The sequence below is a fragment of the Macrobrachium rosenbergii genome, chromosome 8, assembly GCF_040412425.1.
Source record: "Macrobrachium rosenbergii isolate ZJJX-2024 chromosome 8, ASM4041242v1, whole genome shotgun sequence".
Lineage (NCBI taxonomy): Eukaryota > Metazoa > Arthropoda > Malacostraca > Decapoda > Palaemonidae > Macrobrachium > Macrobrachium rosenbergii.
This window is the reverse complement of record NC_089748.1, coordinates 71,407,436-71,420,295: the sequence shown is the minus strand read 5'-3', so window position 1 is coordinate 71,420,295 and position 12,860 is coordinate 71,407,436. Positions and strand designations below refer to the sequence as shown.

Here is a 12,860-nt window from a genome sequence, read left to right as displayed (position 1 = left end):
AAGTTCACTGGGACCTCTTGTGAGAGGATTTCCTTTGTGTACCCCCCGGACCAGGCCAAAGGTACTGTATATGCAGAAAAGGAGTAGTGTGTGTGTGTGTTTTTTTTTTTGTGTGAAAGGGTAAATGCTTTTTAGCTTCCTCCTCTTCTTCCTAAACCTTTTCCACTGTGAAGGGGATCAACTCAAAAATTTCTTGCAAGGGACAAATAATATTGCTGGAGATTCACAGACACAGAGGATATGCAGCAACCACACACTTGCTCACATCTTTCACACCTTTGCTGTTTACTTTTTTAGGTGTATCCAGGTTCAAGAAAAGAAAAACACCAAACATATTGAAAAGCAGGGAAAAATGTTCAAATTTGCAGTTGGTAGGAGCAGAGTATGTCCTTAGTCAACGATGCCCAAAGAAAAAACGCCTGGTGACTGCAGGTGGTTTTGGGCTCCCTAGCTGCGAGAGGAAGCAGGGGCAAAAGATGAAGAAAAGGAGGAAGAAGTAGTGCACCTTAGTGTACTTGGACCTTTCTTTAAATGGCACAGGAAACTGGTCAAGGTGAGGAATGCAAACACTGACAGAGCACAAGCTTTGTTTGATACCGTAGAGAATCTCTCAGGGGTAGGATGACCACTACCTGAGCTCAAAAGGTTTAAGCTCCTCAGCAGGTACAGCAACAGCAGACTTAGCTGAGGCTACATGGTTCAAAAAGTTAGCAAAACACTGGTTGCCTTGCCATGTATCTAATGGATGTTATCACCCCTGGAGCAGCCAGTATGGCAAGGGTAAGTGGGGGTCAGGCACACTAGTGCCAGGTCTCACCTGAGGAGAGCCCAGTACATGTACCCAACTCATCACAAGAAGAGAGTGCATGTTGATCACTTACCTTCCTGCGTATCCCCTCGGACCAGGCCAAAGGTACTATATACAGGCAGTCCCTGGTTTACAATGGGTCCAGCTTACGACGTCCCGAGGTTACGACACTTTTCAAATATATTCATCAGAAATTATTTCCCTTTTTACGACGCATGTTCCGGGGTTACAACGCGTTGTACGCCGATCCGACGGAAGAAATATGGCTCCAAAACGGCAGAATAATAAAAATTTGGTGGTTTTTTATGAAAAACTCAATAAAAATGTAGTTTACATCGTTTTCAATACACTCAAAGCATTAAAAGTAAGATTTTCTAAGGATTTTTGACGATTTTCGACGATTTTTCGGTTTACAACGATTTTCGGTTTACGACGCAGCGTAAAAACGGAACCCCCGTTGTAAACCGGGGACTGCCTGTATACAGGAAAGGAGCAGTGTGTATGTGTGTATTTTTTTTTATTATGTGAAAGAGTAAATGCTTTTTAGCCTTCCTCCTCTTCTTCCTAAACCTTTTCCACTGTGAAGGGGACCAACTCAATCATTTCTTGCAGGGGATGAATAATATTGGTGGGGATTCACAGACACAGAGGATATGCAATGACCACACACTTGCTAATGTCTTTTACACCTTTGTTGTTTGCTTTTTTAGGTGTATCCAGGTTCATCAAAAGAAAATCACTAAACATATAGAAAAGCGGGGAAAATGTTTCAAATTTGCAGTTGGTAGGAGCAAAGTATGTCCTCACTAAATAATGCCCAAAGAAAAAGTGCCTGGTGACAGCAGGTGGGTTTGGGCGCCCCTCCCTCCCCACCTACCTACCTTGTTACCAAGCTCCAACTGCTTACCCCAACTTGCTGCTTAGGACTACTACTATATAAAAACTGATGTTTTGTGGACAATTATTTATATACATAAACTGTGTAATGAACCTCAGTAAAAGATTAGTCTGTAGTCAGGCTTCACTTAGTCCTTAACTATAATGTAAGTATAAAGTACTTTTATAAAAAAACAGTAAAATCAATAAAACTATGAGAAATGTACAAGAAAACAACACAGAATTTGACGATTAGTCCATGAATTAAATGAAAATTATTAACCTATTCCATCCCATAAATGTTTATAATCTAATATTTAGTAAAACCCCACTCCATATCTCAAAAATGAATTACCCTAATTTGAACTAACAATTTATTATAACGTCCTTTATTTTTAGTAATGTATATATTATCATAAAAAAGAAAGTCCTGTGCATTAGACCTACTCAATCTGTGATCATGTGAAGACTGAAAATTAATAAAATATAACAGACTGATTTCACTAAACCATAACAGATTGTAAATATTAACCAAGAACCATAATGGTAAATCACCAGACAATCTAAATACAGTACAATGCCATAAATCTATACTGTTTGCCTTCATGCTAATAAAAATGTATAGATATACAGTATATGATGAAAAATGCTACTTTCACAACTTTGTAGTTGGCACTGTTTGCTACGTATTGCAAGTTTTATATTGTATATGCAAGCAGTTCATATGTTAGTCATGAAATGCATATTTTTTCAATATTTATTGTTCATCATTGCTTCTGATAAAGTGCAAAATAACAACCACCAATGAGAGTGGATTTCTTTATTTTCAGTTATCTATTTCTGACTTCACCCCTATCCAAATCCCCATTGGTGACAATATGCACAGCTGTTTGTCCAGAACAGATAAGCCAGAAAAAGGTTTTGTACAGTATTTCAAATATTTAATAAACACATTACAAGATTTATGAATGATAAAAAACTTCTTCCTATGTATGTTAGTTTAGTTAGTAACTCCTAGTAAGAACAATCTGTTCATATGCTGCTACTGAAGTTTGTATTCTGTTTTGCAAATGAGCAAATACAGTATGTGTTTTTAAAGCCTTTCATAATACTGTATTTTAAATGCATATAGTCATACATTAATTTAGTGTGAATTGTAGCCTAGTGTTTTGATGAGCAACATAGCCAAGATTTGTGCTGCAGCCTGAATACCATCCATCCATCCACATCCACACACACTGATTTACACAGAATGTTATGCATTTCTTTCATTGATGGAGCCATACCTAAGGTTAAATAAGAGCTAATTAAGTAGAAATGCTGGAAAACAGATCTACTGCAACCAAAACAATGTGTGGTGGCCTAGGAAATTTAAAATCAGTGCTGAATTTATGAAGGAGCCAGATTATAGGTTAGCAGACTTCTACCTGTATTCATAAAGCTCAAGTTTTGTACAACATAAGGAATGAAGAACAAATGTGAAACAAAAGACAACAATAAGATTAAGATTGAGGCTGTTGCTGTTGGGGTTGTTGTTGTTGCTGTTGCTGCTGTTGTTGTGACTGCTGCTGTTGCTGTTGGGGTTGTTGTTGTTGTTGTTGCTGTTGCTGTTGCTGCTGTTGGTGTTGCGATCTTTTTAACACAGCTAATTTCTGCTGCAGCTGCAGCTGAGCAAGGCCCAAATTTCCTCCTGGATTCTGAAGTGTCAGTTGAAGCTGAAAGGAAAAAAGGTCAAGAAAATTACAAGCAGAGTCAAAAACTAATACTAACAGAACTAATGTCACTGATACACTGTACATTACCCTACTACTTTTGTTCTGAGTTGTGGCAATGCATTATAAAAACTAAATGCCTAAAAACGTGATTTTTAGAATTATAATCAAGACATATATCATTACTCTTTTTCCTTTGGTAATTATTATTCTTAAAAGTCTAACTGAATCAGTGTTACCTTCAATTAAGGAATACCTATCACATGTTGATTAGTTCTTTTCAAAAGTACATATAAAGATGACCCAATATTTATTAACGGAAGCTAAATCCATTAAGCTAGTCCTAGATCCAAAAACACACCACAGTAGTGAGACCAGCTTCATAAAACAATTAAATAAATCAAAATTTTATAAAAGTATACATCTCACACTAACAGAATGCAAGGAACATGACAAATTTTTAAGTTAAATTGGTTATTTACAACATAAAACTTAAGTTGTTTATGTACAACACAGAAGTTGAGACACTTACAAGTATACCTGTTAGACAGGGCTGGTTATTGTATCTTGCCTTAATCATATCTGGTCATCTTCTCTGGGCATTTATTAGCCAAACTCCCTTTTTATAGAATCATAAACTTGCTTCCATATTAGTTTGATAGGCCTACTTCTTTTACAGGTGGCTAAGCCATATCTGTACCTTTCCATTTTTGTTGTGGTATTCACCATAATGCCTGCTCTCTTCCTTGCCATTCTCTTTTTTTTTTATCTATGGCTTTCTTCAACATTATGTTCTACACATTTATATTAGTATATTGCTCCTGTTTTTAACATAATGCTTGATATTTTAGATAATAAGCCCTTCAGATCTATCATTACTTTGAATTTTCATGTAGTTAATCTACCATCAAATATATACCTAGGAAATCTAGTCTGTCACATGAATTCTTTGTCTATTGAAGTTCTGATTCAGATCTTGAAGACCTGAATAGAAAAGCCAATGATGGTGTGAAGAGTTAAAAGCCATGTCTCTATCTTTATCCTTTTTTAAATTATATTAACGTGATTAGTTCTCTTTCTTCTGCACACATTACTATTCTTTATTAATAATCTTTGCAATGTAATTAATTGCCAATGTCAAGATAGTAATGCCTAATGTCTGTGGAATGCCTTGCTCTCAGCACTCATACTTGACAAAGCTGACCTTACTATCAGCTGAAATCATATTTACTGACCCTATCAGCTGAAAACATTGCTGACCTTACAATCACCTGAAATCATATTTGTTTCATACTAAACAATCAATCATAATTAGCCTTAAATTCATAGCTGAATCCCCCATACTTTTAGCTTTTAGAATCTTGAAGATGAAAGAAGAAAAATAAGCTATAAAATCAACCAATGAATGGCAGGATGTGCATGCTTTCAGTTATTTATGAAATGGACTGTGAAGCCTACTTTCACTGGTAACACCTTTCATAAATATGGCAGGACACTTGCCTAACCTATACCAAATTGTCAGTATCACGTACAAATATTTGTTTGAAGTGTTTATTACGATTTGGTCTCGGGACATCCTACAAATAGTGCTGCAGGGTCTACCAATAAAATGAATTAGCCCTATGCATAGTTCTTTCATATTCTGATCAGAGCAGCAGAGATCCTTCCCAACAAAATCCAGTAGTAAACTGTCACAAAATCGTTGCTTACCCATAAGTCCACACATGCAATCACATGTCAGTCGGTCTGAAGAACTTTAGGTAATTCCATCAACTCATCCATTCTGGTGATTGGACTGACTCCGCCCATAAACTGTTGCCTACACGTAAGTTTTAGTGCTAGATTTGATGAACTGACAGGTAAACCTGACCATGAATACCTGGCCTTACAGTCATCTATTTTTGGCCCCATAAACAAATTCCTACAGCCTACTCCCTTCAGGACGGAGAAGGGGAGTTGGTCAATGAATTCATAAGTAAGGGGGACTTCCTTGCCTAAACATCTAATGGACATTTATTTTCACATCCCCACTCATCCATCATCCAGGAAATATCTTTGCTTTGCCTGGGAAAGGAAGATTTATCAGCTTTGTGCTCTGTGCTTTGGCATAGCCACAGCTTTGCAAGTGTTTAAGCATGTCTGGCACCAGTACCAGCTTGGCACATCGGTCCAACTTAGGGCTGAGAGGGTACTTAGACAATTGACTAGTACATGCAGAATTGGCAGCTGCTTTATGAAGAGATCTGCACTGTCTTTGCAATAAGTGGTATTTCTTTGTTCTACAAATCAATTGCTTACAGTCCAATTCATACCCTCTATTTCAGCAATCTATCTAGGCAAAGAGGCTTAGTATGTCCCTCGCAAGACAGAATTGAAAGACTGATGTCAGTTTTTAAGCAGTTTTACCAACTTCATGTTCTTCAGCCAATCCCTTCTATTTGATCTAACCTACTTGGGAAGTGCTGCTGACAAGGTCCTGGTCAGCCACAAATCACCCATAAATTTTCCCTGTAAAGTCATCAAAAGAGGTACTGACAAATCTGTGGCCATTGCAAAATCAAACTCATCTCTTCTGCTCCCAGAAGCACCAGAAGTACTCTTTGCAGATGAGTCAAATCATTTTGTCAAAATAATTAACATGTAGAAAGGAACTCTCAAAGGTTGTAGGAGTTAGTGGCAGTCTTTTTAGGTTTTCAAACTTGAATTTCCTCTGTGTAAGGAAAAGTTGTGGAAGTGGTAGAAGATAACACCATAACCATTACTTATCCGAACAACCAAGGTCTTCTAGCAATGGACATCTTTATGCAGGATCAAAACGAGGTAGAAATAGTCCTAGGGTTTGTATCGGAAAAGAAAAAGGTGACAGTGGACTATTTCGGCAAGAAAAACCTTCATAGTGATTTTTAGACCCAGAATTTTTTTTACCACTTTGGAGACAGTGGAGCATGCCCTTAATCATTCTGTTTGCTTACCAATTGAGACAAGCTGAAACTTTATGCTTTTCCTTTGCTCGGTCTCTCTTGCCAGGTTCTTCAGAAGTTAAGACCTTCCTTTCTCTCCAAGGTAATTTTAACAGCATCTCTTATGGCCTCAGATAAACTGGGTTGCTGATATGCTGCCTCTATTAGTGGACAATCTCAGAAGACTACCCACTTTACAAATTTCATGGCATCCAAAAATTCTTAAACATATGCATAGAGAATATTGAGTGAAGTCAGAGAGAGCAGCCTTTGTCAATTGGTGGTTTAGCAATTGCTTGGTCCTTTAGACCCTTAAACATCTACATTTATTAGTCGAGATGGTAAGTTTGCTGGCTGGTGTACTAGGAAAGGCATTAATTCTGTGCCTCTATTGTATACCCTTATAGATTTATGTCTAAACCTTCCTCTGCAGGAAAGACTGTCTGTTTCTGGTATTAAGGATTAAAGGAGAGCTACTGAAACAGTTTTCAAGCTTAATGGTACAGTATTGACATAACTGCTTCCATGGATCTTAAAAAGTTTTTTAACACTGAGAAGGTAGTTCCTTATAGGAGTGTTCAATAAAATATTTATTTCTGAGTTCAGTCCCGTGTCAGCCGGTGAAATTCCATTACAGCACGAATTTCTAGGTATAAAATGCTAGATATACCAGAGAAAAAGAGCTTTCAGGAAAGCTGGGGTTTACCCCCAGTCGAGCGTCTTCTAGGAAGGCGCGGTATAAGTAAGGGTGAGTGAAATACCACTACCACGGAAACCTACTCGAAAGATCTCTCCCTATCAAACCCCCGAACAGAGCGGTGAGCCGTTACAGCCCCACACACAACACCCGCCAGGACGGCGACACCAGCGCCACCTACCTCATTCCATTTTCTAGCACGTGATTGCGTTCATTTCTTTTGTGTGCTCGTCTTTCCTTTTTTGGATTTTCTTTCATCAACGATGGCATCGAGCAGCTTCACCATCTCCAAGTTAAGTACCATCTCCTTGTGGGGTTTTGTTCTATTTTTTGGCTGTTTTGGTCTTGTATTTTCATAAATATTGAGATCTTTTTATGACGCCACGGTGTCCCCCGCCAGCCATGTCGGCCGCGAGGCGACTCCCTCAGTTCTTTTCTGTTGGAGTTGTCTCCTCGTCGTTACAGATAGATTTTACCCCTTGGTTCCCTTCCTGGTGGTTCCTGCATGGAGCTCCCCCTTTTTTTTGTTTTACGAAATTACGTTTCATTGGCCTACCGGCCTTTGTTAGGGTGATGCCCCGTCCAGGTACCCCCCCCAGGTTGGGTCCCTTTTTATTTTTGGTCTCAAGTAGGCTAATTATTTTATTCTCGGAGATGGTGCTCTCTTTTTATTTTATTTTATTTTATTTATTTTATTTATTTTGTTGTTTACCTCCTTGTGGTGGCGGCAGCCTCAGATCTAACCGCTTCCCCGAGGTAGGCTACACACTCTATTGAGCACACTTTTTTGTTCCATTTTTCATGCGTGATGGTTATTTGGTGGAGTTAGGCTGGTTTTGCTCCCATCCCCTTGCCCTGGGTGGGGGGATCATCAGGTTGAGGGAGTTTTGGTTGCTGTTTCCTCCGAGGTCGTTTTTTGGTGGGCAGAGTGAGCCCCTTAGTTCTCTTCCTTCATTTGGGGGAATAGAGTTCTTTGGATGTGTTTCCTCTAGGCTAGTCGCCTCCTTGCCCCCCCTTCTCGATCCCGGTTGGTTCTCGGCACAAAATTTCTCTCCCTGTTGTTTTCTCTTCCCCTCCACACTCCTCCCTTTTTCCTAGCCTATACTAGGTTAGGTCCCTATTAGGCTTCGCCTAGGTAGGAGTCGGGCATCGGGCTGCGTAGCTTCCAGTGGTAGGCTACCCTCCCAAGTTTCATTATTCTTGGAGGTATGGGTGCAGTTGAGTGGGTCATATGTTTTTTCCCTGTCTCCTGTTCCCTTCCTGGTAGCCTACCCCCCCCCTACTCCACCCCCTCCAGCCTTGCTCTACTCGCGCGGGTGACGCTAGATGGCGTTTTCTCCGAGTTCAGAGACTCCTCCTTTTGGTAGAGGGATTCGCTCCCTCCCATACAGTCTCTAGCATCGCTGTGTTGGGGTTGGTGGTTCGTTTGCTCGAACGTGTTCGAGACACTATCCCACACCTCTCGTCTCCCCGCCGGGTTACGAGATAGGTAAAATGTAATTGTCCGGCTTATCTTATGTATATACGAGCATTTTGCCCGTCTTGTTTCTCCGGCGGGGAAGTAAGTGAGGAAGGATTCACATTTTATAAGGGGAGCGGATCCCTCCGGTCTCCGGAGTATTTACCGTCACTTGTTATTGTTATTATTTTTGACTGATATTTAGATAAGTTTGTTATCTTCGGAGTACTCTCCTTAGTTTTTACATGAGTCCGGTTCTACGCCCGGGGGTTCCGCCGTTATATTACAGGCAATACCGGCGGCGAGTCCCTGTTGTCTCACTCCTTCCATTCCCCGGAGTGTTCCGGGGTCTGGTAGTCTTACTTGCCACTCGGTGTATTTTAGAGCTTATTGGCCTAGTTTATTAAAAGGTATTTCTTCTCCACCGGAGTATTCCGGCTGCAGCTGAAATTCCCGGCCTTTCCAGCCTTAAATCGCTTAGAGTGGTAGGTTCATGTTCGTTTTCCACTTACAGACTGTTCGCTGTGAGGAGCCGGGGTGTACTGCGTCACTGCAGCAGCCTTACGGTCACGTAGTGTGCCGGACCCACGCTGGTTGCGCGGTTCGACTTGACGACCTGGTAGTCTGGCACCCCGACGGTTGTGAGGTCTGTTTCGCCTTGTGCGCAACCATCCAGGATGAGTCGGTAAGTGATACTCTTCCTCCGTTTGGTGCTCCTCATTTTGAATTTTGTTTATGTGATTTCCGGACTGTTTTTTCACCTTTAGCTAATTCTTGGCTTTCTTTCAGGCGGACGAGTCCTCTAAGAAGTCGGCCTTGGAATCTCTCCGGCCTGGGTGGCTGGGTTTGAAGGAATGTCCCGTCGGGAAGCCCTACGCCCCGACGCCGGTTGAGGGACCTGCTCACCCCGGCGCACGGGTGGTGGCCGTGAGTGCCAGAAGATCTTGCTACCCCATCATCCAGCAGATCCGGGATGCGACCCAGCCACCCCAAGTGGATATTCTTTATTCGAAGTCTCAGAGGACGCCGCCGCTTGAACTTAGACCTTGAACCAATGGCTGTTGAACAGGACCTGGGGGTAAGTAGCGAGGTAAGTGAGGTAGTGGGGCCGGGCGCCCTTTTCGATTCCCCAGCTTCTTCATTGTCCTCTTTTTCAGGTTTTGGGAAGTCTTCCTCCTTGGGTGATAGGGCTCCATCAGCTATCCCCAAGTTGAAGTTGAAGACTTCATGGAAGGCGAAGGGCTATAAGTCCTCGTCATCCAAGAAAGCATCGCTTTCCCCGTCGAAGGCTAAGGTCTCAGCACCTGTAGCCTCCGGGAACAAGTCTAGTTCCTCCGGCAAAGGCGCGAGTAAGAGGGCATCAAGATCAAGCCCTCCTCGCCAACCTGTTTTGACGCTGAAACCTTTGCGAAAGAGATGTTCCAAAGGTTCTCCGAGGACTTTAATGACAAATTTAACCAGATGTCCGAAAAGTTTGCCACATATGACAGTAAGGTCTCGGAGAAGTTTGCCGCTTATGACAACATGCTGGCGGAATGAAGAACCCACCCCCAGCTGAACCGCAGTATGTCATTCCTGATACGGCGGAACTCCCGCCTTTCGATCCTGGCAATCCTTGGCGTTTCGCTCTCCGGGCCATCCAACATGATGGCAAACTAACCATTGAAGGTCTTGGTACGAGACGGTTGGAGGAGTTGAGTTCTTCCCGCCGATCTCTTGCCCCCATATCCAGGTTTCGTAAGATTGACTGAGGAAGCTTGGGTGCGCTCGATAAGGTCCCCAGGGAGACTGTCATCATCCCCAGGGACCAAGCTCAGTCGTCTCTCCTGCGCACTCTGACGGAGTGGCAGGCAGACAACACAAAGTTGACTCCCTTCAGGGCAACTTCACTATGTTTGCCCTGGGAGACAACTTACCTACCCCCTGCTTAAACAAGGTCGCCCTGGCTACGGCCCGAGCGTGCTTTGATGGTAACCGCTACCACAGCTAAGGGAAACAGACCCCACCTCCCTGGTTTTCCGGCAAGTGACGAGTTCTGGATGGAGGCTCCGTCGACCTTCACGGTCGGGAAATTAGACCCCCTCTGTGCTTCCTCACAGTTTAGCGAAGAACTCCCCAAACTGCCGGAATCTTTGCTAAAGGCAGAGTTCGATGCCCGGACTAAGCTAGCCCGGTCCTTCAACTCCGCCTGCCTCACAGAAGCCACTGCCGCCTCCTGCGCAGACTAACCCTTTTTCCAGGTCTTAGCTAAGTCCCTGTTAGCTGGCTTTCAGTCTGACCTGTTTGAATTCATCATGGCCAGACTGGAATGCAGGAAGTTGTCTTCGCAAACCCTTCTATCCGTCACGAGCCTAACAGGCTCATAAAGAGCTCGATCTGGGGACCTAACCTCTTCCCAGAAGAAGAGGTTACTTAATGTTATGTCAGAGGCTACAAGGGCCAACCAGAGTCTGCGCCTCGTTAGCATCTCACCTATAAACGCAAGACCCCTGAATCTGGGGTCCCCAGACGAAGGGAGGCAAGCGCTTTAGGAGACATAAAAGGCCCCACCAGCAGACGGTAGTTCAAGCCGCCCCAGTCTCGGCAGCCACACAGTCCTCCACCTCAAAAGCTCTCCCCAACAATATGTGCTGGTCCAACCAGCTCATTCCCTTGCTGCGCCTCGCATGTTACTGGCCAGCTTACAATCCCACCTACGAGGGCCGGGGTTACTTTCACGGCCTTAACAGAATCGCAAGGGGGGGAAGAGGCAGGTCCTTTCACAGAGGGAAGGCGAACACCACCCCAAGGGGAAAACCTGGATGTGGTAGGGGGAACAAACCCACTCCCTCCCACTGAGAAAACACAGGTAGGCGGTCGCCTCTATTGGTTCAGGGACCAATGGACCTTCAGCCCTTGGGCACACAGTATAGTGTCCAAAGGCCTGGGTTGGAGTTGGATCAAGGAACCTCCTCCTCCGAACAAGTTTTACCAACCACCTCATCAATCCTACGGGATTATGTGGCAGAATTGCTCAACAAACGAGCAATAAAGAAAGTAAGGCACCTAAAATTTCAAGGCAGGTTATTCACAGTTCCCAAAAAGACTCAGATCAGCAAAGAGTGATCCTGGATCTGTCGCGTCTAAATCTCTACATAAAATGCGACAAATTTTGCATGCTTACAATAGCCCAGGCACGGACTCTACTTCCGCGTGGAGCCGTCACCACCTCCATCGATCTTTCAGACGCTTACTATCACGCCCGATTGCGCTGAACTTCTCTCAGTTCCTCGGTTTCAGACTCGAATCAAGCCTACTCCTTCAAGGTCATGCCTTCAGCCTAAACATCGCGCCCAGGGTATTCACCAAGCTGGCGGACACGGTAGTTCAACAACTCCGTCCCAAGGGATATCCCTAGCAGCATACCTGGACGATTGGATAATTTGGGCACCAACAGTTCTGGAGTGTCAGAAGGCTACGACCATAGTCATCAACTTCCTAGAATCGTTAGGGTTTTCAACTGAACAGACAAAAGTCCCGCCTGACTCCGAGTCCCGGTTTCAGTGGCTGGGCCTGCAATGGGATTTGTCTGCTCACACGTTATCCTCCCACCTCCCAAGAGAAAGGAGATAGCATCTCTCACCAGAAAGTTTCTCAAAAATCAATCGGCATCCCGCCGATCACAAGAAAGGGTCCTTGGGTCCTTCAATTTGCCTCAGTGACAGACCTGCTCTTAAAAGCGAAAACTCAAAGACATAAACAGAGTATGGAGGAGTCGAGCCAATGTCAAGCTCAGAGACAGGGTCTCCTCCATCCTCGAATATTGAAAACAAGACTGCGCCTTGACCTCTGTCAAGGGCCTCCAAGTCAGTTCCGCTTCAGTTCCCTCCGGCATTAGTTATCCATACAGACGCTTCCTGCGGCTGGGGGATATTCCCAAAACAGAAAGTACAGGAACTTGGTCCACAATGTTTCAACAGTTCCATATAAACACCCTGGAAGCTATGGCAGTCTTTCTGACTTTAAAGAAAATCCGCCCCCCAACCGGATTCATATCAGGTTGGTATTGACAGCGCAGTGGTAGTTCATTGCATCAACAGGGGCGGCTCCAAATCAGGTCGAGTAAACCAAGTAATGGTTGCCATCTTCTCCCTGGCGAACAAGCACGGCTGGCACCTGTCAGCCACCCACCTTGCGGGGGCAACGGAACGTGGTGGCGGACTCCTGTCCAGGATGACTCCGTTGGAGACGGAGGGTCCCTGGACACAGAATCTTTCGAATGGATTGGCCGCCAGGTTCCGGTCTCAAGTGGATCTGTTCGCGACAGAAAGCAACTTCAAGCTCCCCTGTTATGTGGCCCCAACCTGGA

At 43.7% G+C, this 12,860-nt stretch overlaps 2 protein-coding genes across 7 annotated transcripts in view; one reads left to right on the top strand and one right to left on the bottom strand.

The window, feature by feature from the left end:
- The window catches only part of LOC136840977 (uncharacterized), a 263,752-nt gene that overhangs the window by 243,879 nt on the left and 7,013 nt on the right, over positions 1 to 12,860 (top strand). The gene's annotated exons all lie outside the window — the stretch shown is intronic.
- The window catches only part of Spt20, a 256,861-nt gene continuing 246,490 nt past the window's right edge, over positions 2,490 to 12,860 (bottom strand). For all 5 annotated transcript variants that reach the window (XM_067107975.1, XM_067107974.1, XM_067107976.1 and 2 more), the window contains one exon: positions 2,490 to 3,399. In XM_067107975.1, the coding sequence (XP_066964076.1) occupies positions 3,187 to 3,399 (213 nt within the window). In that variant the 3' untranslated portion in view covers positions 2,490 to 3,186. The remainder of the gene's footprint in view (positions 3,400 to 12,860) is intronic.